At 37.7% G+C, this 25,983-nt stretch overlaps 2 protein-coding genes across 5 annotated transcripts in view; one reads left to right on the forward strand and one right to left on the reverse strand.

Annotated features, from left to right (window-relative positions):
• The window catches only part of acox1 (acyl-CoA oxidase 1, palmitoyl), a 59,632-nt gene extending 34,198 nt beyond the window's left edge, over positions 1 to 25,434 (reverse strand). Inside the window, exons 1-6 of one of the 3 annotated variants that reach the window (XM_058777896.1) lie at positions 25,225 to 25,434; positions 24,510 to 24,669; positions 6,569 to 6,729; positions 5,379 to 5,486; positions 5,135 to 5,254; positions 4,325 to 4,440 (exon numbers count right to left, since the gene is read on the reverse strand). In XM_058777896.1, coding sequence (XP_058633879.1) covers positions 4,325 to 4,440; positions 5,135 to 5,254; positions 5,379 to 5,486; positions 6,569 to 6,729; positions 24,510 to 24,669; positions 25,225 to 25,333 — 774 coding nt within the window. In that variant the 5' untranslated portion in view covers positions 25,334 to 25,434. Of the gene's footprint in view, positions 1 to 4,324; positions 4,441 to 5,134; positions 5,255 to 5,378; positions 5,487 to 6,568; positions 6,730 to 7,790; positions 8,680 to 23,496; positions 23,658 to 24,509; positions 24,670 to 25,224 lie in introns of those variants that run through there. The other 2 variants (XM_058777895.1, XM_058777897.1) reach the window with 2 other exon arrangements.
• A 297-nt stretch (positions 25,435 to 25,731) lies between these two features.
• Positions 25,732 to 25,983, forward strand: part of ten1 (TEN1 subunit of CST complex) — a 44,004-nt gene continuing 43,752 nt past the window's right edge. The window contains exon 1 of one of the 2 annotated variants that reach the window (XM_058777899.1): positions 25,732 to 25,979. In XM_058777899.1, coding sequence (XP_058633882.1) covers positions 25,855 to 25,979 — 125 coding nt within the window. In that variant the 5' untranslated portion in view covers positions 25,732 to 25,854. The remainder of the gene's footprint in view (positions 25,980 to 25,983) is intronic. The other variant, XM_058777900.1, reaches the window with a different exon arrangement.

A 25,983-nucleotide genomic window follows, 5' to 3' on the forward strand; every position in this document is an offset into this window, starting at 1 on the left:
ACACAAAGTACTGATCCAGCTTATCTCAGCATGATCTTTGAATTTTCCAGTGAAAACAAGAGAATTCAGACTTATTCATTTGTTAAAATAGTTAAAATGAATAATATCACAAATTTGCATTCATTTGTTTAGTGATCTAAACATTATGTAAAGTCTGTATTCATATAATTTTTAGGGATTCAAGCGTGTTGCGCTGAAACCCTATTGTAATTGTTAGAATGGCCAAGGATCAGCGATCTCCATGTAAAACTGATTGTGCAGACCAAAACATAAATTGTAGAGACTTGAAACTTGGAGAGATGGTAGTACTCACACCACATACAACGTGACCATGGCTCGCAACAATCGGCCTGACGGGGCGTTACAGTGATCAAAAGTACAAAATCACTCACAACTTCTAAACCGTCAGTCTCAGGCTCAAGTGTCTTATGTTGTTTGAATCCTTCGCTCATGCCAGACAAAATGCACACAATGTTTTGGGCATTTCGCATTTTTTGAAAAATTTGAAAATGAAAAATGAAAAATTCATTTCATGAAAATGAAAAATTTTTTGGGTCAGCCAGCAAATCAGATTTAAGAAGACTTCAACGGACTGTTAGGACAGCAGAAAAGATCATTGGTGTGCACCTGCCCAGCCTTCAGGACTTGTACAACTCCAGAGTGAAGAAACGGGCAGGTAACATCATCAAAGACCCCTCTCACCCTGGACACAACTTGTTTGCACTTCTCCCTTCAGGCAGACGCTACAGATCTCTGTGCACTAGAACATCTAGGCATAAAAACAGTTTTTTCCCCCATGCCATCTCCAGCTTAAATAGCTAACACGTGGATCATTACCTGTGTTCTGTAATTCATTCTGTAATTCATTCTCCATCTTTAATTATTGCCTCCCTCTCAAGTATTATGTAAATACACATACATATGTTTATCTATACAGCTGTATATAGAGTAAATAATGCACAAATCTGTACATAAATCTACTGTTCCAGATTCATACTTATTATTATTATTAGGATTATTATCCATTGTTAAGTCTTACTATTTAAATGTTTTTTTCTGTTCTCATGTCACATGTGTATTTATGTATGTATGTATGTATGTATGTATGTATGTATGTATGTACCAGGAGCACCTTAAAACCACAACAAATTCCTCGTGTGTTTGCGCACACCTGGCGAATAAAGCTAATTCTGATTCTGATTCCGATTCTGAAAAACCCACTATTGTGAACTAGTTCTAGGTTTTTCGCCCAATCGGAACCAAACCAGTGCAGAAAGATTCTCTGGAGAGTGAATATCAATAGTTATCAAAAAAAGTTGAACTTTCGAATCGCCATCGCAAAGGGACGCCAAAACGTTTGAAAGGGGCAGGGCCACTTTTAGTAAAATGCCTATAACTAGTGAACAGAATGAGATATCAGCCGCCATTGGCCGATGATGAAGATTTCAGCACCTATCAGACAAGGTTAACAGATGCCAATTGGAACGAAAATCAGTGGGCCTGATTGACTCACAGCCCCAAAGGTCTGTGAGAAATTTGAAAGAAATTGGCCACTGGGGGGTGATATCGCATTTTTCAAGGGCATAAACGATTGTACGTTGCATATTTTTTTTGCACAAATGCACGATATTCATATCGTATGATAGAACTCCTCATTCCGGACAACTTTGCCTCTAGAACTACAGCTGTCAATCAAATCGTTTGTTAAATGATTGAGAAGATGTAAAAAAGAAAAAAAAAATTTTTTAAATACTTTTGCGAACTAGTCCTAGGTTTTTCGCTCAATCTGGAAAAAACACTGCAGTACAATTCTCTGGACTTTCTAGGTCAATAATTATCAAAAAGATGTTGAAATTTACCTTTTGGGAAGCTATAACGGGGTCTTTTAGAAAAGGGGCCTGTCCAAATCTACCCAAAATCCTATCAAGCCTAAAGGAAAACTCAAAACTGAGATCGGACCACAGCTGGTGCTATAACAGTCATAAATGTTAAAAAATTATATTTCTATGGTAAATTACATGGATTTGCCAAAAATGTTTTTTTAATCATTGATTTAGGTGGTTAAAGGCTTGCTAAATAATATGTCTTAATGTAATCACTGTAATGTAATCGCTGCTTGCAGCTATATTTATATTAGTTATTTTTATGTCACAACATGTTGCTTTTCTGTTTATTTCCAGGATTAAAATAGATTTTGTCTCTTGCATTTTGGAACACAGTTAATACAGGTTAGGTTAGAAAGCTTCATTAATTCCTGTCAACAAGGAAATTCATCTGCCACCTTTTCAACTATACATTATAATCAATACAAAAAAGTTCAACAGTACATTCCCAAACACACACACACACACACACACACACTAGCGATGGCTCAATACCATAATTTTGGCTTTGGTACGATACCAGAACGTAATACCTCGGTATCGATACTAAATCGATACCATAGGTGACAAATAACCAGCCTCAAAAGATAAGTGAATTGAAAACAATTTTATTAAAAAAATAATAAGAACTGATTCTTATCTTAAAGGGGTCATATGATGCGATTTCAAGTTTTCCTTTCTCTTTGGAGTGTTACAAGTTGATTGTGCATAGATAAGATCCCTGAAGTTGCAAAGACTAAAGTCTCAAATCCAAAGAGATATTCTTTATCAAAGTTAAGACTCTGCCACGCCCCCCTAAAACGGGCCGGCTCATTCAAACAGGCCCCCACATGTCTACGTCACGATGTGGAAATATTTGCGTAACGCCGCCCCAAATGTTCACGCAAAGAAAGAAGGCGTGGTTTCAGTAACCACAGTAGTGTTGATGCAGCCATGTCAGGGAGACATGCGTTTCTAGGCCAAAGCAAAAGCGCTTTATTTGGCCTTCAGAAAGTAGATGTAATTAGGAATCATTAAGATTACTTACAACAGAACAGCATTCTTTTATGGACAACCGTTTCGTGAAACTAGGAGAGGAGGTAAATCTGACTTTGCTATGACAATCTGGCGCTTCTGAATCAGCTACTGTAAGTATGTTTTGTTATTAGTTTAAAGTATTTGCTATTGACTGTTCAAATGCGGAGTTTTACGTCGCGTCCTGTGTGTGTGTGTGTGTGTGTGTTCGGCCAATCACAATGCACTGTGCCAGTTGGCCAAACAGAGCAGACTGCGCTTGTCGGAAGGAGGGACTTTGTAGAAAACAACGCATTTGAGAGAGGTGGGGCATAGAGGACCTACAATAATGTACAGTATTTGAAAAATAATGTTTTAATGTTCAAAAAACACATGTCAACATATTCTGTTACACCAAATACACAAAATAATGATCTTTAATAAAAGCATCATATGACCCCTTTAATACCTTTGTATCAAATGTTGGAGGAAAAAAATGTATATATAACTTAAGTCGTACAATGAAAATATATTCAGATCTTCTTATCTTTTCATTGCAAACACATAGTGCAAACAAAATGTCACAAAAAACTTACCGGGAACATAGGTTACATTCTGACTGAGTTAATAAAAAAAAAAAAATACAACTGAAGTAATGCAATTAATGCAACAAATGTTGCTTTATTGTAAAGTTCGATTATTATTCGACTGTATGAAATGCAAGTGCATGTTTTACGTGACCAAAACGTCACTGGTTCTAGCGTGTCACACACACGCACGTTTGAGCTTTCATTGTTACTGTATCACATCTTATGTATGTGCATTGATCAGTTGTGAATAAAGTTCAAATTAAATCTGAACTTATAAATGATGTACTCACCTGTCGATCTCTTAATCGACAAATGCTTATCAAGATTTGATGTTTTTCCTCCTGTGGCAACACATGATTTATAGCAATGCTTGCATACAGGTGCAGTAAGCACAGTTTGTTCACCTTTATCATCCGTTTTGTATGCAAAGTAATGCCATATTTCACTTCTACTGTTCTCTTATTAATTTCAGGTGTGTTGATAGAGTTTCATCTGTTTAATCCATCATGTTGTTCTGTTGTTACATTTAACAGTTGCGCAGCAATTTGGGAAGCACTGGCGCCTACAAGTGCACTTCGCAACAGCAGCGTATGAAATACCGAATTGAGCAAAATTATGATATCGTACCATTTGAAATATAATATATACACCGGTATTTTTCCAGTATCGGTATACCGCACATCCCTAACACACACACACACACACACACAATCAAACAATACAATAATTATGAGGCTTCAGTAAAAACCCTAACTGCAACAAACATAAATGAGCAAACATAATTATAAACTATTTAAAATTAGAGATCTTCCTTGATTTTGTTAATAAACTCTAAACATGTGAGCAGGATCTGCTGACCTTGGCATACTTCATCAGCATATTCTCACGTGGAATCCTGACATTTTCCAGTTTCAAGTAGCCATTATCCACCTCATCAAAACCAAATTTGGGGCCAATATCACCGACCACCACACCTGTTCAAACACAACATATTTGAAAATAGTGGCTTAACTATTGAAGACTACATTCTGTACACAAGCAACACACAAATAAGATTACTAAACAAATGATGAAACATCTGATTGTCTAAATGTAGAGATGTCAAAAAAAAACAAAAAAAAAAAACACTGTATATACATTTATAAACATTGCCAGGGCAGAATGACTTGAATATTAATAATAATAATTATTATTATTATTATTATTATTATTATTCAATTATTATAAAGTCTATTACTACAAAAAGAAAAAAAGTTATTTTCAATTTTTGGCGGGTATATGCTGTTTTAGACTGTCAGTTACTGTTTGCCATGCGGTACTGTCACGTTTATATATAGATATTTGACTAGAAAGAGCTAAGGGTGTGTTCTTTCCAGTTCACAAAGTTTAGCAAATTTAGTGGAGTGATAGGTCCTTAGAGGATTTGTTTTTTTTTGTTTTTTTGAAAATGTGAAGCCGAAACGACTTCTGCGTACTACAGATACCGGAAGTCAGAGAAAAGTGTTTATTACGTTTGTAATATGGATATTTTTCTTACAAAAATGCATGGATTTGCTACAGGAGGCATTTATTCACGAATGGGAACAAGCAAAACCTCACATCCTCTATTCTATATCTCCACATATATAAAATCACACAACTATATCTAGATTACTCAAGATTCTGTACCTGGCAGTGGCATGTGTGTCTTCATACAGCGAATGGGAGTGATAAAGGCATGTAGGCCATGACACTTGCCCTGCGTGTACAGCTGAGCCAGGACTATAGCATGATTTGAGGTTTTACCCACTACAAAGGCAAATACAGAGAAAAAATTAATAATTATAAAAAATTTTAAATAATATAATCAGTTGTACACAGTGCAATCTAATATTTAACATAAAATGATGTGATTTTAACATAGCTTACTCACATCCACCTGGCCACCATTTAATAGAGGAGATTGTTGGACTGTTCAAAACAAACTCTTGGGTGGAAGGGTCATAAGTAGCAGTGGTTTCAAGACCACGGATGTGTGTACCTAAAAGGATGAAATACATGCAAAACAACACAGACAACTGTTACTACAGATCTAATACAAGAAAATCAAAGTGAAATTAATTCATATTTAATGCAATTCCAAAGTCAAATATTGCTTATTATTTAAACAAATATCTGGAACGGAGCAAATAAACATGAGGAAATACAAGCTCTTATCCCCTTGGTGGTTCAGTGTAACAGTATTCATAATTTTTCCATTTAAACAGCATGGTTAAGTTAACCCTTGTAAGGTGTCTGACAGCAAGAAATAAAACCTCTTTATCATCAAAACAAAAGCCTAAGCCTTTTTTGTAACATGATTCATGTTTTAGTTATATACAATTTGTTTACTGTCAGTAAATTGCTTATAATAAGTTAACTCTATCTTGCGTTGCCGCTCAGTGTAAATTCCTCCAAATGTTAGCTGCCAGTGCATAAACAACGTAGACACAGAGCTGATAGTGAGGAGTTAAAAAACAAAAAAATTCTGGCAAGGTTTTACTTCAAAGGTTTGTGCATGCAAATGCTCTAACAGCAAATATTGATTGTACACACACACAGTTATTCACATGCATGTGTCAGTTATCACTACTTTATTAAAGGCCAGTTCTCTCCTTTTTCAACTTGGGCAATGTTCCAAGATAGTACCCTATACACACTCTCTCACTCTCTCTTTATCTCTCTATAAAGTACCAGTGAAAATTAACTTAAATTTCTCCAGATTTTAATCACAAATCACAAATTTATAACATAAACAATTAGAGAATCAATAAGCTAATCTTTAGCACATATAACAGCCAAACACACCTGCAGCATTGATTCTAAAATAGATATCAACACAGTTGCAAAAGTTCCCACAAATGAGCTGCACTTGTAGGTTGTTTCGATTTGAAGCAATATTTTTTGAAAATATATATATATATATTTTTTTGGTTTAGGTTGCCACTGACTGTATAAATCACTGACTCTGGATCATCCAACAATGTGATTGTGAAATTCTGTAATCCAGTAGTGTATAAGACCAGAGGATCCAATGCAAACCAGTGCCTCAGTATTGCAATAAGTGAGTGCCAAATTTGTTACCGTGCCCCATCTCAGTCTGCGCGTAGGTGCCAATAATCTCCAAGTTCCATGCTGGCATGAAGAAAGCTTCCAGTTGTGCAGGTGAGGATTGGTTCAACAGCGTCGGCAGGAACATGCCCAAGTGCAGGTCAAGGGGCTCTGGACGCCCCCGGTGCACACAGCTTTGGTAGGGCAGGGGTTAAAATGAGCGGAGCATTAAAAAAAATAAAGGTGCAGGAAGAGATAGAAAGGCAAGTAGAAAGAGTAGAAAAGCAGAAGATTTATTTAGATAGCAGAGAAACAAACATGGGATTGAATATGAAGTTTCATGAAAAGGAAAAATCATTTCAGATGACATAGGGAGCAGATTAAAAAAAAATGTGGGTGTGTATGGATATAGATTAACAGGAATGGGATTAAACAAAATGACAAAAACAAAAGGAGAAAAATCATTTAAGCAGGTCATGCAGATTAAACATTGGATTTAATAATGATTTACAATTCTATTAATTCAAACAAATATCAACAACAATAATAAATATAAATATAGCCACAAGCGGCAATCATTGGGGTCCAAGCACGGCCCACTGGGCAAATGATGTTGAAAAGATAATCAATTTGACATCAAAATTGACATCTAAAACCAGGTAAAATATGCAAATCCAACTGATGTCAAAAACTTGGAATGACGTAGATTTTATGTAAATTAAACGCCAAACATATTGGCCCACGTATAAATTTTGAGCCAATTTGAGTGTGGGATTAACTTCCTATTTTTACCCAGTTACCACTGGAAGAAATTGCTGTCCAAACGGAGTTTAAAATGTTACAGCATCGTCATCAGTAACTAATATTTGACATTAAATTGATATCAAGGTGCCCGGCTGCCCACTGTGAAATGCCTCGTGTAGACAAGTAATATTCTCTCTTTCATTTTAACTGAACCGCAATATATGCAGTTGTGTCTGACAACTTGCAACCCCCTATATTGCGAGTAAATCACTCTCATATGCGACTAAATCTTCACTCTTGGTGACTAAATGACTAATATTAGCCACTGGCTAATAAATTCTCAGATTTTACCCGCCAGTGTGTAAGTTGGAGGCCAAGTATATAAGTTTAGGACAGATATATTTGAACTCGCCAAACACTATGACTGAGCGCTTCAGAGTTTCATCTGTCAAGCGATCTGTGCTATTTTTCAGTTCTGAATGGATGCACAGCACACCTGTGTTTGACGTACCGTAAACTCTAGTGAGAAGGCGCATGTCTCGTCGTCGCACATGCAAAGAAAGAAAGCGAGAGAGTCTTTCATAACATGCAGAATTTAAGCGCTACATGTAAACGATATTCTTTGTTGTATTTTCCTGTCAAAATAACAGCGTTCCTTTTGGAATTCAGCTTCAGCTGTTAAGAACTGCCGGGTTCTCCGGTAGTGGGCAGAACTAATGCGCAAATGACAATCTCATTGGCTGGCTAGCAAGTTTTAATTCTAATTACTAAAGTTCTATCATTAAATAATAGGCCTACTTGATTATCATATTATAATGCTTGACTGACTGATGTTAAGAGTACTTTCAGATATTCAAAAAAGATATACATACATATACATACAGTGGGGCAAAAAAGTATTTAGTCAGCCACCAATTGTGCAAGTTCTCCCACTTAAAAAGATGAGAGGCCTGTAATTTTCATCATAGGTATACCTCAGCTATGAGAGACAAAATGAGGAAAAAAATTAATTAGTAAATTCCTCGGTAAAATAAGTATTTGGTCACCTACAAACAAGCAAGATATCTGGCTCTCACAGACCTGTAACTTCTATTTTAAGAGGCTCTTCTGTCCTCCACTCGTTACCTGTATTAATGGCATCTGTTTGAACTTGTTATCAGTATAAAAGACACCTGTCCACAACCTCAAACAGTCCAACTCCAAACTCCACCATGGCCAAGACCAAAGAGCTGTCAAAGGACACCAGAAACAAAATTGTAGACCTGCACCAGGCTGGGAAGACTGAATCTGCAATAGGTAAGCAGCTTGGTGTGAAGAAATCAACTGTGGGAGCAATTATTAGAAAATGGAAGACATACAAGACCACTGATAATCTCCCTCGATCTGGGGCTCCACGCAAGATCTCACCCCGTGGGGTCAAAATGATCACAAGAACTGTGAGCAAAATCCCAGAACCACACGGGGACCTAGTGAATGACCTGCAGAGAGCTGGGACCAAAGTAACAAAGGCCTCAAATCCTGCAGTGCCAGACGTGTCCCCCTGCTTAAGCCAGTACATGTCCGGGCCCGTCTGAAGTTTGCTAGAGAGCATTTGGATGATCCAGAAGAGGACTGGGAGAATGTCAGATGAAACCAAAATAGAACTTTTTGGTAAAAACTCAACTTGTCGTGTTTGGAGGAGAAAGAATGCTGAGTTGCATCCAAAGAACACCATACCTACTCTGAAGCATGGGGGTGGAGACATCATGCTTTGGGGCTGTTTTTCTGCAAAGGGACCAGGACGACTGAACCGTGTAAACGAAAGAATGAATGGGGCCATGTATCGTGAGATTTTGAGTGAAAACCTCCTTCCATCAGCAAGGGCATTGAAGATGAAACGTGGCTGGGTCTTTCAGCATGACAATGATCCCAAACACACCGCCCGGGCAACGAAGGAGTGGCTTCGTAAGAAGCATTTCAAGGTCCTGGAGTGGCCTAGCCAGTCTCCAGATCTCAACCCCATCGAAAATCTTTGGAGGGAGTTGAAAGTCTGTGTTGCCCATCGACAGCCCCAAAACATTACTGCTCTAGAGGAGATCTGCATGGAGGAATGGGCCAAAATACCTTGTGAAGACTTACAGAAAACGTTTGACCTCTGTCATTGCCAACAAAGGGTATATAACAAAGTATTGAGATACTTTGTTAATTATAATTTTGTTATTGACCAAATACTTATTTTCCACCATAATTTGCAAATTAATTCTTTAAAAATCCTACAATGTGATTTTCTGGATTTTTTTTTCTCATTTTGTCTCTTATAGTTGAGGTATACCTATGATGAAAATTACAGATACCCAGAATTTATACTATAGGGATGGTCATTTATTCAAACTCAAATGTAAATATTCTAATACTTTTGCAGGGTCCTTACTGAAAGGTGTGGCTGTTTACAGAGTGCTGTATCAAAGCATATTAAATATAAAGTTGACTGAAAGGAATAATTTGGGTAGGAAAAGGTGCACAAGCAACAGGGATGACTGAAAGCTTGAGAATACCGTCAAGCAAAGCTGATTCAAACACTTGTGAGAGCTTCACAAGGAGTGAACTGAATCTGGAGTCAGTGCATTAAGAGTCACCACGCTCAGACATCTTCAGGAAAAGGGCTACCAAGCCACTTCTGAACCAGAGACAATGCCAGAAGCGTCTTACCTGGGCTGTGGAGAAAAAGAACTGGACTGTTGCTCAGTGGTCCAAAGTCCTCTTTTCACATGAAAGTAAATTTTGCATTTCATTTGGAAATCAAGGTCCCAGAGTCTGAAGGAAGAGTGGAGAGGCACAGAATCCATGTCGCTTGAATTCCAGTGTGAAGTTTCCACAGTCTGTGATGATTTGGGCTGCCATGTCATCTGCTGGTGTTGGTCCACTGTGTTTTCTGAAGTCCACAGTCAACGCAGCCATCTACCAGGAAATTTTAGAGCACTTCATGCTTCCTTCTGCTGACAAGCTTTATGGAGATGCTGATTTCATTTTCCAGCAGGACTTGGCACCTGCCCACACTGCCAAAGGTACCAAAAGCTGGTTCAATGACCATGGTGTTACTGTGCTTGACTGGCCAGCAAACTCGCCTGACCTGAACCCCATAGAGAATCTATGAGGTATTGTCAAGAGGAAGACGAGAGATACCAGACCCAACAATGCAGATGAGCTGAAGGCCGCTATCAAAGACACCTGGGCTTCCATACCACCTCAGCAGTGCCACAAACTGATCACCTCCATGCCACACCGAATTGAGGCAGTAATTAAAGCAAAAGGAGCCCCTACCAAGTATTGAGTACATATACAGTAAATGAACATACTTTCCAGAAAGCCAACAATTCACTAAAAATGTTTTTTTATTGATCTTATGAAGTATTCTAATTTGTTGAGATAGTGAATTGGTGGGTTTTTGTTAAATGTGAGCCTAAATCATCACAATTAAAAGAACCAAAGACTTCAGTCTGTGTGCATTGAATTTATTTAATACACGAGTTTCACAATTTGAGTTAAATTACTGAAATAAATGAACTTTTCAAGGGATAATCAACGGCTAGCTATGCATTAAACAATTTGAATGCACGACGTCGAGGCGAAGAACCGCCCGACGCGCAGCGGAGAGTGGTTGCCTCCGCGAAGTGCATTCAAATCGTTTAATGCACAGCTAGCCGTTGATTATCCCGTTTATGCCATGGTCATTTGCCAGCATTCACATATTAAAGATGTTAATAATATTTGCGCTGCAATATTTGACCGGAACGATAAAAATGACGGTTATTTTCGTCTGTATTACTATTTAACTGTAACTTTATGTTACTATGGTTACCAATGTTTATAGGAAGCGCATTAATATAGAACGTGATTAAACTGACCTGGAACTACCTGTGCGGTTCAACGAATTTAATCAACACCTGCCAGCCAATCAGAATCGAGTATTCAGACAGACCATGGCATAAATATATATATATATATATATATATATATATGTGCCACAACACTGAAGAAATGACACTTTGCTACAATGTAAAGTAGTGAGTGTACAGCTTGTATAACAGTGTAAATTTGCTGTCCCCTCAAAATAACTCAACACACAGCCATTCATGTCTAAACCGCTGGCCTCTCACGTGTGCTTCAGGGAAGCTTTGTGGATATCACAGATTTGGATTATCATTATTTCTCCTTTGACTGCCATCGACTCCCTTGTTCACCAGGAACTTTGTTATGTAAACGGACATTATCAGCAATCAGCATTATCTTCATCATCATCTACTTTCAGCTAAGTTTTTTCATGTTGTGCTAACTCAGCATGCCTAGCCTAAAGACATAAAACCTTTAAGACTCATTGACATTCATCCCTTGGTTGTTGTTTTCTTTTTTTTTTGCTTTTTGTTTTGCTTAGTTTAAAATTGCCTTTTATTGTTTATTTTGAGCTTTGTAAATATTCATCTGTGTGAGGTAAAATGCATCCATATAAAGGATATTCATTCTTTCTGCATTTTTGTGCCTAAACAGTTCGTTATTACTCTAAAACCTTCTTTTACCAAAGTGTAAATCATATTAAGGAACTTTTTTGGATCCCCCTTTTTAATGTATAACTTAAACCTAAACTGAGTAGCTTTTATACAACGACTTTCGGTTTTGACTGGCCAGGCACTTTTAGGGCAGAAAAAGAATAAGAAGAAGAAGAAATAGAAGAAAATCAGTACGAAAACAATAGGGTTCCGGCACCTTCGGTATAATACGTGATAAAGGTAACTGCATAAACTTTATTCAGCAGGGGTTCTCAAACTTTTTGGTGCCAGGGACCCCTTACAGGTGAGAAAACTTTCCAAGGACCCCTTCATAATTATAACAGTGATTAATCAAGTGATTATGCTTATTACAATTTGTACGCTTATATGGCATTGGAACTTCTATTGTAATGGGTTAATTAAATTTTAGTAATCTTAAAACATGTCTGATAAATTGAATTTATAAAACTTTAATATCCTAGTATTTTATTACAATTGTTCCAACAATTTGAGGGTAAGTAAATGATGACAAAATAAAAAATTTTGGGTGAGCAATCCCTTTAAAACAGGTTCTCTTCAATGGCAAGGCATGGGACAAACCAGTATAGCTCCTATCTACTCAAATATGAAAAGAACAAAATCTCTGAAGCTGTTTGTCAAGATTTTTATTTTTTCAAAAAATGTGTTTCAAATCATGCTAAAATAAAAACTATGTTAGATCTGTCTAGCTAATGCATATGCATATTAGAGAGTAAATAGTCCACACCTCTATCAAACCGTTTCAAAGTGTCTCTCACATAACACTCAATGTTTACTTTTGAGAGAGAGAGACGATAGGGTGACCTATCTGCTCTAGATTCTCAGCAGATACTTTTCCTCCCTCTCAATGACACTCTGTACAAAAGAAGCTATTATTCTCTTCAATACCGTCTGCTCTTTCCTTCTTACAGACTTTTCTCTTACATTCTCACTAATTATGGTTTCCTTTCGAGTCGGTCTCTCAGTATTGCAACGCGTTGGGGTTATCCCCCTCCTTGCTCAAACACTGAAGCCTGGTTGCATTGCGCCAATGTAAATCACCGGCCAATGGTGGTTGAGCACTCAAGTTAGGGGTGCACCTGGCGCTCACCACCATTGACCTTCACGAAGCAGGGAAGCATTCCTAGCCGTTCACTGCGCCTTAAGAGGACAACGCAATATTCTCTGATTACCATCTGTGATTCAGCCGCAAGAAGTAGGAGGAAGATAGAAAATGTCGATCAAGGAGTGCTGTGTGTGTGTGGCGGATCCATTGAGCTTATTGATGTGCATGACGCGTGTGTCTTCAGCCTGTGTGTCTACACATTTATCCCCATCCTCTCATGGGTGGAAGTATTAACCATTGCTTCCTTCTAAAGGTGGCACACTACTGCTCATATTACAGAGAAAGCATATATGGCAGTCGGGCATGCAATTGAAGGCAAAGCCTAACAATTCAAAGTTCTTCTGTTTGGGCTGGCTTTGGATCAGAGAACCTTTACAAAATGTGTGAGTGCAGCTCTTTCCCATTTCAGACAGAGTGGAATATGGACAATTGACTGGCTTATTTTAGTATGGTCTCATGACATGCTAGAAAGCCACAAACTTCACCTCTTAAATTCCCTGAAATGGAGAATGTCCTCTGTACTTCTCTTTGACAAGCACTTCCCTGTCAAGCCACTGGCCCAAGAAAGAGCTCATGCTGTGAGATCAGGCTGTGCTTCTATTCACAGCAAACTTGCCCAATCAGCCTTGGTTTCCAGAATTGATACAGCTTGTATCGGCTTCCTCATGGACAATTCCGTTACGGAGGGATATGCTCCCCCAGGTGAGTGGCACAATGTAGTCGCAGGTAAGGCCAGAACTGTCAGTGCATTGGCCAGATGCTGAATGTTCAGCAACGGGGATGAGATAATATTGTGGAAGCCAGAAACCCTTTAACCACGCACTTGTATGACCCAAAATGGAGTTTTTATATCTTGGAGTGAGAAATAAGGGCCTGGCCAGCTGTGCAGTATCCTTTTTCTATCCTTTCTGCAGAACTGTTTGAATAACGGACACATGCCATCTACACTGTAAAAAAAAAGTCAATAAAACACAGTACAATACACCGTAATAATTTGAAGGAATTTTCCGTATTTGGTTTTTACAGGTGTTTTTCCGTATTTTTGAATTACGCTTTGCATTGTGGGAACAAGAACCTCGGTCGATTATCAGCACGAAAACAGTGCTAGAGCTGGCACCATTATTCACAGAGATAGTCTCAGTCAAAATTTCATTTTAGAGTCGGGTTTCGGGTTTGGGGAACCGTTCTTACACTTCCGTGGTATATAATTTTTTGTTAAATGTAACAAACTGTAACGTTAACTTAGCTGCTGTCTGGCTTGTTTGGCAAATGAATGTCGGAGCCGTCATATTCAACATTTTCAGCATACTGTCACATCTTACTCGACGTGGAGGTACGTGTTACACTGCTTACAGTTTACAACTTTTTTTTTTTTTTTTTTTATTTAAAAGAGATTAAGATGAGAGTAGGTGAAGATCTGACATCGCGGTATTCTTCAAGGATAACACTATCACCTTTTCTACCAAACGAGGTAGGTTTAGACTAGTGTTGTCAAAAGACCCGGTACTTCGGTACCAAGTCGGTACTAAAATATGAAAACCTCACGGTACCAGGTTTTTTTAAGTATCAGTGGTACAGCGTACCCGGTCAACCCGGTTCTTGACGCGTACAGCCCTATGATTTCCGCGATGCAGAAAACGCGGACGGAATCTCGAATCCAGTTATAAAAACGGAATTTACAGTTTAGCACGGAATGCCACGGAATTTGTCAAAGTTTGGATGAATTAATCAAAAGTTGGTCATTACACTTAAATCAAATCGCGACACGGACCAGTATCTGTAAATATTAAGCCGCAAAAATGGTTTCTGATATGAATCCCGCGGTGAAACTTTACTGTTTACAGTTTTTCATACTTTTATTACTTGCGGAAAAACTTATTTAAATAAGTATAAAGAATGGCATTGATTTTTGTACATTTTATTTTTGTTTGCCTTTATTATTAAAAATAGTGTGTTTTTTAATTAGCATGTGGTACCGAAATTGGTACCGAGAACCGTGGATTTTCACTGGTATCTGTACCGAATACTGAAATTTTGGTACCGTGACAACACTAGTTTAGACTTTTTATTGCCTTGTTTTTGTTAAACACACACACGAGAAGATAATTCGGTAACTGGCACGCTGTCTGCGAGCACACATGTAATGCATGTAGACTGGGTAATACCTTGACTTCGATACTGGTTCCTGAACGATACTTTTTTTGATACCAATTTTATCAAGATTACATTACCTAAAAAAAAACTTTGGTTTTATTTTTCAGCTTGTTGATGTTTAGACTCAAAGACTCATCTCATGAACTACTGCACAAAGGAACAAAATGTAACCAACACAATAAATCAGTGCAAATAGTTTTAATAAAGCTCAAATAGTCTTCAGTAACACATCTGTTAGACTACATTTACACTTGTGCGTGTTGTGTTAAAACACATAGCTCAGAAATGATGATTCTGTCTATTTATTTTCCACTGATTTAACATTACTGATGAGCATTAGTAGCTTCCAGCGCTGTCTGCCTGTGTTCTCTCTTCCATGATGGCTGTTCTGACTCAGAGGTACTAACATATTTCAGCAACATTACATAGCCAAAACACAACTTAGAAGGCAATCGGAAGTTATTACAACCACTCGATGGTGGTTTAAAGTGAGTTTTGAGTAAAAGCGGAAAATAAATCTTATTTATTGTCTTATGTAGCATGATGCTACAGTGTGCTTGAATGGTCACGTAACACACGCTTTCGGTCGTGTAGTATGAATGGACATCTGCATATGATCGGAACTCCACGCAGCTCCCGCACTAGTACTCTTCATTGGAAATGAATGACTTACGGTCTGTTGCTTGTCGTTTGTTGGAGATAAAGGCGGCTTGAAACACAGTGGAAACGCCAGTATGGATGAGGATCGTTTTTATTTTAAAACAAAAATGCACCAGTTTAAATGTAGCCTTACATCTAAGGGGGCTGGGACGCATTCACACTACAGCCTCACATGTGAGCCACATCTCTGAGTGTAGGCGTGTTTGACTTGACGCAGACCGACTATGCAGACCGATCGGTGTATTACAGTACAACGAGAGCTGTAGAGAGCAGACTGCTCCGTACGCTTTTGAATTGCTCTTGCGGATGTCAAACAGGGATCGATCAGGCTTATTGGCTCACTGACGTTGATGAGATTAACCCCTTAGGTATCGAAATTTGGTACCGAACGACGAGACGTTTTTCGATACTTGATGGTAGAGGCAATTCGGTCGGTGCCTAAAAAGTATCGATACCCAGCCCTAACAAATAATAATAAAAAATTCACTATTATTTAAAATGTTCTTTTCACCTAGGCCCAATCCCATTTCTACCCCTTACCACTACACTTACCCCTACAAACAAAGATTTTTCAGGACCACACTTCAAACGAAGGGGTATGAGAATTATCTCAGTATACACCAGCTACAGTGGCAACATGCTGCCCGAGTGAACAAGAAGTCCCATAAATGTAAGCATTTTTGGCATATAATAGGGGTGTAAGAAAATTTTCTTGTTTGGCGATACTGTATAAATTCTCAAAAACGAAATATCGATATTTTAAAAAAAAATTAAATCATACAAGATTCATGGCAATTGTTTCGTTTTGAGTTCATATCCCGACCGCTAGAATGCAGTCTTCATCTCTGAACTTAAACAGTGACAGGAAATATTAGCATTAGGGCACGCAATGTTAGTAGTTCGCTGCCAGTGATTGAGGATGAAAGAATTGTTCCAGTTCCTGTTTCGGTGTACAAAGCTGAAGTGTGCCGTCATTTTGGCTTTTGTGGTAATGTCCGTCCTGGGGCCGCTGAGCGGATGCCACCTCGGTTCAGCCGCTTGCCGTGTCCTGTGTGAAGAGGCTTCAAGAGGGGCGCAGTGATGCCGCGCGGCTACAGCTTTCTCTCGTAATTCAGGGGCGTTTTGTGCAGTTGGGGCGGTGCTCGTGTCGCGCTCTCTGGGATTCCACGCGGAACATAAATACAAACCGAAAAACCTGTGAAATCCAAGTTGAAAGGTTCTGAGGATATTCAATGTCTGTATTTATTTTATTGTTTTACTATTGTTTTGTTTTCTTTAGGAATCCTGCAAGCACTTTATTTTTCATTGATATTAAGCAGATGTAATTTTTTTGTTCAGATCAAAATGTTTACATTGTATGTTACGATTGTAAACAAACTATGAACTTTTAAAGCAGGGTCTAAAAATATATATATGGTCTTTTTATAAAATACATTTTATAAACATATTATACATTTAACTAAAGAATCCTGCAAGCACTTTAATTTTTCCCCCTTTACTCGTACTGCACAAATAATGTTGAATGTTACAGGGACTGATTATTGCAAATGCAGATCCCACTGTGTTCTGGTTAAATAATTTTTATTTATTTTTTGCTAAGGTTTGCATATGGTGGTGTGTTCTTAATGACTGCTTTCCTAAAAAATATATCCTATTCCTAAAATAAGAAGTATATCACAATATATCGCCATGCTTATAGTATTACAATGTATCGCAACATATTATATTGGAACCCCTGTATCGTGATACGTATTGTATCGCCAGATTCTTGCCGATACACAGCCCTAGCATATAAAGGTTTTAATGAAAAGTTATCATTTGTTTTAAGTTACAATCAATCATGTGTTTATATTTATGGTCATGTTATTCAAAGAAATGCTTGCAAAAAAATAAATTTGCTAAAGTTTGCTAACGTTATCATTACTGAGTGCACGATAGTGCCACAACACCTTTTTAAGGCTGATCAGGGTGATAACCATCATAGACATTGAGGGGGCAATAATTAGAAATCGCCAAAGCATTTTCTCAAATATTGCCAATTAGAGAGAGAGAGAGATATGAAAGTTGCATGTACGCTCATCTATGCGTCTCTCTTTACAATGAGTGAGTTTAAAGTCTCAAAGTCTAGGCCTACTTTATTTATAGAGCCCTTTCCACTAAAGTAGACCAAAGGACTGTACAACAGCACAATAATACAAGGATACTAAAATAAAAATCAAGAATAACAGAAAAATAAAAATAACCTTAAAGAAAAATTAAAACAATTTACATCTTCCAAAAATCAACAATTAAAAGCCATTGAAAACAAATATGTTTTCAAGCGAGACTTAAAAACGTCAACTGAGGGTGCAGATCTAATGTCAGGTGATAGGGTATTCCACAGTCTTGGGTCAGTGACTGAAAATGCCTCAACTGAGAGCAGTAAGCAAGTAAGTGTTCTTTGAGGTCTACCAGAGTTCATATGAATCAGGTCCATAATATATTCTGGGGCCATATCATGACATGGACAGCTTTAAAAATGTACAGCAACACCTTATACTGAATCCAATATTTAACTGGAAGCCAATGCAGCTTTTCCAAAACCGGAGTAATATACTCCCTTTTCTTTGTGCTAGTAAGGAGCCTCGCGACTGCATTCTGGACTTTGCAATTTTGAAATAAGAGACTGACTTACTCCCAATAAAGTGCATTACAATAGTCCAAACGGGAGGAGATAAATGCATGAATCACTATCTCAAGATCAGCAACAGACAAAAAAAGATTTAATTTTTGGAATAGGCCTCACATTTGTTGTCCATGGACCTAAAACCTCTTTTATATCACCATCAACCTTATTTGGCCCAAAAAATTATAACTTCAGATTTAGTCGCATTCAGCTGGAGGCGATTTTGCTCTAACCAGCACTTCACCTCCCCAAGACATAATAACAAAGATGAGAGAGAAGTTGGTCCTCAAGATCTAATAAAAGGTAAATAAAATCTGAATATCATCAGCATAAAGATGATGTTTTTAAAAAAAAAATAAGGCCTAAAGGCAGCAAAAATAGTGAAAACAATAGGCCCTAAAATGGAGCCCTGAGGAACACAGTCAATAGAAACTAAAGAGGAAGAGAATTCCCTAACCCTCACTGAAAATTATTTTTCTTTCAAATAAAAAGAAAACCATTTTAAAACAGTCCCTCTCAGACCCACAAAATGCTCTACACGTTTAATAAGTATATCATGATCTATTAAAACAAAAGCTGCACTAAGGTCAAGCATAATTAAAGCTCCTTGACTACCCAAGTCTGCAATGACAATAACAAATCATTGGAAACTCGCAATAAAGCTGATTCAGTGCCATGTCCTGCCTTGAAACCAGACTGAAAAGCATCTAGCACATCATTTTCAGTAAAGAAAGTATTCACCTCTTTCTCCAATAGTTTTTGAAATACAAGGCAGCTTTGAAATAGGCCGGTAACCCGTGAAATCCAAAGGGTTTAAAGCAGACTTCTTGAGAAGGGGCTGCTGAACGACTGCTTGCTTAAGACATGATGGAAAAATACCTGTAGAAAGGCTACAGTTCACAACTGTAATACTAGTGTAATACTAGGCCCAATAAAATCAGCTGTCGCACCAAGCAAACCTGAGGGCAAAATATCCCAACTGGTAGCTGAACGTTTCAATTGAGTAATAATATGACCTATATCAATCAATAGATGAAACCAAATCAAACTCATCAAAAGTGTTGACTGTTGAAATTAATAAAGTCATCTCCCACCTTTCCATCCAACTCATGAAACCTGGACCTAATGTTTTTAGTTTTTCCAGAGAAAAACTTAAAACTTCTCACAACACTCTGTAGATGGAGGTATCGCGACAGCATTTTGATTAAGAAACCTGTTAACCTGCTTTAGCATCCTTTACAGCTTTCTGATACACAAGAAGTGAATTTCATTAAATCTGATGAGAGACCAGAAGTTTATTTTTCTTCCAAGCCCATTCTGCCTTCCTACACTGCTGTCTAAGAACACGAGTATGTTCATTAAACCAAGGCTGATGTTTTGCCTTACGATGCTTGATCTTATAAGGAGCAACAGAGTCCAAGACTTCAGAGCAAACAGAGTTAAAAACAGTAAGTAACTCATCTGGATCAGCCGTGAAAGGTGCAGATTCCAACCATGATACATCAGAAAAGGTGCTAAAGATCTCGCCAAAAGCCTGTGGTGTAGATGGAGTAATTGCACAAGAGCAAACAAAAGGGGACTGATTTGCCCTCATTTCATTCAGAATATTTACACTGAAAATAACAAGCATATGATCAGAAATGCAAATGTCATTAACATCAACATCACAAATTGACAACCCTAAAGAAAAAACAAGGCCCATAGTATGTCCTTTATCATGCGTAGGGCATGAGACATGTACTGCACCACATCAGGATATCTCCACATAAATCTCCGCTTCACGTGAGCGGAGAACACGCCTCCCCCGTCTTTGTCGCCATATTTGCCTGCAGCACACACTTCAAGCCAGAGAATACTGTATGCACGGTAGCAGCGCAGAATGAGGAAAGAAGATCATAAACCCACTGCAACTGACAAGGACAAAAGAAAAAATATGAAAGAAAACAAAAAAGAAACAAGTACAAAGTACAAACAACAAAGTAGTAAACAGAGAGGTAGAGTGACGGCAGGCCACAACATTGGTGGGCGCCATCTTGGATCCGATCAAAATGGAGGTCACCGGAGGTTTACTTCAAAATAGGGCTGCAACAAGCGATTATTTTGATAATAGATTAATCTGCCGATTATTAGAACGATTAATCGAATGGTCGTCGATTATTTCACAGATTAATCCGTAGACTTTGATTGATTATTCAGCTTTTGCAATTAGTTAAAATATTAAGTTATAGGGTTATGATAACCAAAACAGTCCTTAGCTAGATCAAGCTTTGATCTCTGTAAACCACTGTCACTTTAATTAAACATTTTTTCCCCACTAATAAAAAGATTTTATCATTAGCTAGCTCCACACTGGAGAGATGCTTTATAACAGAAAATCAAGTTGTAATTCTAACTGAAAGCGACACGGACTCTGGTTTTTCATGTTTAATACCGTAAAGCTGCTTGCATTAAGGCTATCTATTGCATAAAGTAAGTTACTATATAAATAAATATGATGTGACGGACTTTACTGGAGTACAGAACTGCAGAGCTCATGCAAACATCCTCATCGTTGTAATCAGATGCATTTTTAACTGCTGCTGTCAGTTTTTGTTGTTTGTTTATTTCGTTACTGAGAGGAAAGCGCGCAATATACATTTACATATTCATCCAAACGCCGCTCAGGTTCGGATGCCTTTTTTGCTGAAGCGCTGTGTGTCTTCTTCTCTTGAATTGCATCCAGGAGAGCTGAATTACAGTCTTGCGCTACAGCGCCACACTGGTCAAACCGCAATATTGCAGGTTCTTACATTAGGTCACATGAGATCAAATGACTACTCGACATCAAATATATTTGTCGACAATTTTTTATTGTTGACGTTGTTGATAATGTCGACTAATCGTTGTAGCCCTACTTCAAAAACAGCGATTTTATCATCTCATTGCTGGGAAATATAATATTGCGATTCAGTATTTAAACTATATTATTAATAAAACTCGAGGGGGAGCATTGACAAGTTTCTTTGCTCTTGGATGTGTGAGCTGCGCAATTTGTGTGTGTGTGTGTGTGTATGTCAGTAAGTAGTGCATTAATATAGAAAGGTAATTAAAGGCCCTAATGCACACCAGTAGGTGTGTGTACTGTAGGAGCTGGATGACGTATGATGACGTATAATGGTATAGTAGTGGTGTCCAATTTCTTAGGGGAATATTTTCACACCTACCACTTGACACTTTATTTAAAGGGACAAGGGAAAGGGGTAGGTTAAGGGGTATAAAATAGAATTAGGGTGAATCCCATTTCTCTGTCTTACCCCTTCCCCTACGTCTTACCCCTAGCCCTTGTCCCTCGAAACCGAGTGGTAAGCGCTAGGGGTGAAAACATACCCCTATGAAATGAGACACCACTTGGTTACGGTTACGTCATCATACACCGTCGCTAGCTGGCTGCTACGTCACCAGAGCCGACAAGTGTTGATCACAAACTTTGGATCGTTTTACAAACTTGTTAAAACTGTAGACATTTTTAACAATTTCAAGGCTAGTCTGCGGGACTGTTGTGCAAATCAGCAATGTAACGTTAGCATCGCAAACTAGCGATTTTTTAAAAACGTTTCAATTAAGAACATGGTTGCAAATATATATGTACAGGACTGTCTAGAGCACAAAACAAGACTGTCGTAATTTTTAAATAAATTATTTAAGCCGAAAATACTTGATTGTTGCCGGTTGCATAGTGTGTTCTGGGTACCCCTCGGTTTCAAGTAAGCTCGCGAAAATGCTTGGTTTTAAGGGGTATCTACCCCTTCCCCTTAGCCCTACCCCTCGATCAAAACGAGAATTGGGATAGCCCTTACTCTCACGTGAACGCGCAAAACTAAGGGGAAGGGGTAAGGGGAAGGGGTAAGACAGAGAAATGGGATTCACCCTTAGTATTGGGCCCCAAGTTCCTTTGAGCCCCTCAAATGCTCTCAGAGCAGTTCAGCTCATATATGTGAACAAACCAAGTTATCTCAGACCCCCCTAAAAGGACACAAAAGGAATCCTTTCTCAGACCACCGGAGGTTCATTTGTGGGTCCATTTCCTCATGATTTGTGAAAGCAATGAGGTCCCGGTACGCTTTGTATGGACTAACAAAACAGTAATGCTTGAGGTTGAACTAAACAGTTTATTATTTGTATATATATATATATATATTTTTTTTTTTTTTGTATATGTATCATTTATTATTATTATTTTAATATTTACTGGTTTAATGTCAGATGTTTCAGTCTCTTGTTACATTTTTCATAAATAAATAAATAAATAAATACAAAACAAATCTGTTGTCATTTATGTAATCTACGGCTAGCTGTGCATTAAATTCATAGACAGGTTCTGGGTAAAGCCCAGAGCATTTTGTTAGAGGATTCCCACCCAATGTATTATGAGTTTAACCTTCTCCATTCTGGTATTCGTTATAGAACCCCGATTAGTAAAACAAATCGGTTTAGACATTCATTTATCCCCTCAGCTGCAAAATTTTTAAATTTAAGATAAGACTTTTTAGGAAGGAAATGGACTTTTGTATTGTGTGTTGTTTATGTGGAATGTTTGTGTGCTGCAACCAAATTGCCTTCAGGAAATTAATAAAGATGAACTGAACTGAATGATTTTCATCATGAAAAGGCAAAGAATCACAGCTAAGATGTAGCATTCTGCCCACTTTAAATCAGACAGAGTGTTGAAGTAGTGCGGTAAGATCACATTTATTTGAATACATAATTTATAGCATTGATTTGAAATAATTATCAGGAGGGAGAGAGGGATTAAAGTTGAATATGTGAATTGGGTCTATGCATCTCACTCTGCAAACAATGAAGCTGTGCTTTTGGTGCATAAACATAAGCCATGGTTGACTTTCAATCTTAATGTCTGTATGATTAGTAGACAGTAAACAATTAGAATACGACCATACTGAGCTGTCAACACCTGCAAGGGTCATACTTAACTATATCCACTGTTAGCGCTGAACCCAAAGAGTACAAGAGTTTCAATTTGGCCTAAAAAAAAAACACATATCCCATAATTGTCTGAGAGAGAGGAACTGACCGTGCCCCAGCTCTGTCTGAGCATAGGTGCCTAACATATGGAATGACTCAGCTAACGGGATCCATTTTTTGCGCTGTTCAGCTGTGCACTGGCTGTTTAAGGTGGGAATGAACATGACATAATGGAGACCTAAGGGCTCTTGATACACACCCTTCACAATACTGCAGAATAAGAACAAAGAAATATATATAAAAAAAGTAGAGATACATGCAGATATGCAGTTACAGAAATGTACACTGTTTTCAAGTGTATAACATTTACATAGACCTGCTTTTAATTATTAATTAATTAACAGTAAACAATGGCTGCATAAATTGAAATTAGTGCAACATAGTGCTGAATGTGTATTAAAAGTGCATTTTTAACTATGCTTCAACTTTTTCCCTTTGACACACTTTTAACCTCAGACCTTTGCTCAGGCTGTCTATGCAAACACTTTGGAACTTGCCTTTGACTGCAAATTGTAATTAGCTTTCATGCTACTCACAAGTCTTTTTTACAACATCATACTGTTGGTTTGGTGGAAAATGATCTACACTCCTTTCTAAAAAAAAAAAGGATCTACTAAATAAAATAAAAATAAATCAATGAACAGGACATTTTTACTCCAAATCCAGAAAAATGCACTGTTTGGATGATAAAAGCAGTAAAAAAAAAAAAAGAAAAGATGATTCTTTCAGCAATGTAGGCACTGTGAAGGAACAGCTGGAATGAAGTAAGACTATAACTCATACACGACATGTCATTTGATTACAAAGATGCTGGGACAAAGGTGACAATAACAACAGGGCACTTATTATTTACCTATTTTTCAACTACTTTCAATTAACTCTCATATTTTTAAGACTTACCTTTATATTAAACAGTGAGAAAAATTCTAATCATAAAGAATGAGTAGACTTGCCCAAGCATTTGACTGGGAGTCTGTTGTTATATGGACCTCAAAACTTTTGTTTTCTATCCTCTATACATCATACAATCACTCAGCATCCTTGAATGACAAATACACATACCTCTTATAAGAGTAAATCTCCTCTGGATCAGAGATACCATATTCCCTAAGCTTCAGAATCATCTGAGCACTCTTCTGCACTGCTGCATCATATCTCTCACTGCGGGAGAGGAAGTTCAGGTCTTCATGCTGGAAGTCTGGATCACCAACAACCAGAGACTCTAGAAAATAATAATAAAGTACAACAGGTGACAAGTGCCATTTTTAACCCAACTTTTTACCTTTTACCTAGTCTTAAACTAGATGGTGTAAAAAGGTTTCTGGGTGAAGAACTAAGATACAGAAATAGAAAGAGAAATAGAAATAGAGATTTTTCTTACACTACTGAACTTTAAACCTCTCTTTCATTTTTTTAGTCATACGCTGTACACGTTACGTACAGTGTATGACTTTAGAATAGATAAATAAAGAGGCTAAAGCCCCAGTTTATGAAAAATGGGGGGAAAGGGAAAAACAGAAAATAAAATTAATAATAATAATAATCAATTATTATTATTATTATTATTATTATTAAAAGAGGGTGTCACTGCAAATACTTATGTAAAGTGACTTTTTTCTCATCTAAATCTTATGTAATTTTCATGAAACAAACTGTACAATAGAAAATGAAAGCACAGCAGTAGTTAAAATTGTATTTTGGGGTAAATAGCAATAAATGCATTTCCTGATAAATGTTTCTGAATGAAATAATTATTATTAATTTTTCGACAACTTACCTATTTCTCTCCTCCTGCGTGTCTTTTCTGCACCACCATCTAGTATGCTCGTAAGGATCTCTAGGTTAAAAGACGCATTTTCGCGCTCACGGCTGATATCAGGATTCATGACTATTCCGTTGGACTTCCTTCTGGACGACGTGCCTTCTGCTTGGTGTGCTTTTATTGATGTTGTTGTATAACGTTTCAACTCTGGCCTACTGGGGTTTGTTACTTCCTTGAGGGTGGGCGAAGTTTGACGTCAGTTGTAAATTGACCAATAGAAGCGCTGACAAATTGGTCATCAAGGCCACACGTGATCCAAGAGCCGCGGAGGCTGGTATCTCCCAAGCAAAAGAATCATAATTCCGGATTGGTATTATTTTTTAATAGCGTTTTTAGATGCATACCAAACGGTCCAATTACGTTCCTTTGGACTTTGTACTTGCTGTTGAAAAAAAAGAAATGCTGAACGAAACGCAGACACAAAATAAATAAATAAATTTTATTTTATTTATATACCTCTTTCCTGGTGACGAGTCACGTGACTCGATGGCATGGCGCTGTTGTCTTAATGTGCAGAGTATCTAAAATACTATTAATTTCTAATGATCTAAGCCTTTAGTTGCATGGTTAAACTAAATTTATGTAATGCTGCTTCCTCCAGCCGTATTTCACTTCCTCTGGGAGATCAATACAGACCTGGTGAAAGATGGTGCGTCAGTACGAACGTATGGCAGGTCGGTCCACGTGTTAAAGTTTTCAGAAATGGTTAGGTGC

Source organism: Onychostoma macrolepis, chromosome 06 (assembly GCF_012432095.1).
Source record: "Onychostoma macrolepis isolate SWU-2019 chromosome 06, ASM1243209v1, whole genome shotgun sequence".
NCBI lineage: Eukaryota > Metazoa > Chordata > Actinopteri > Cypriniformes > Cyprinidae > Onychostoma > Onychostoma macrolepis.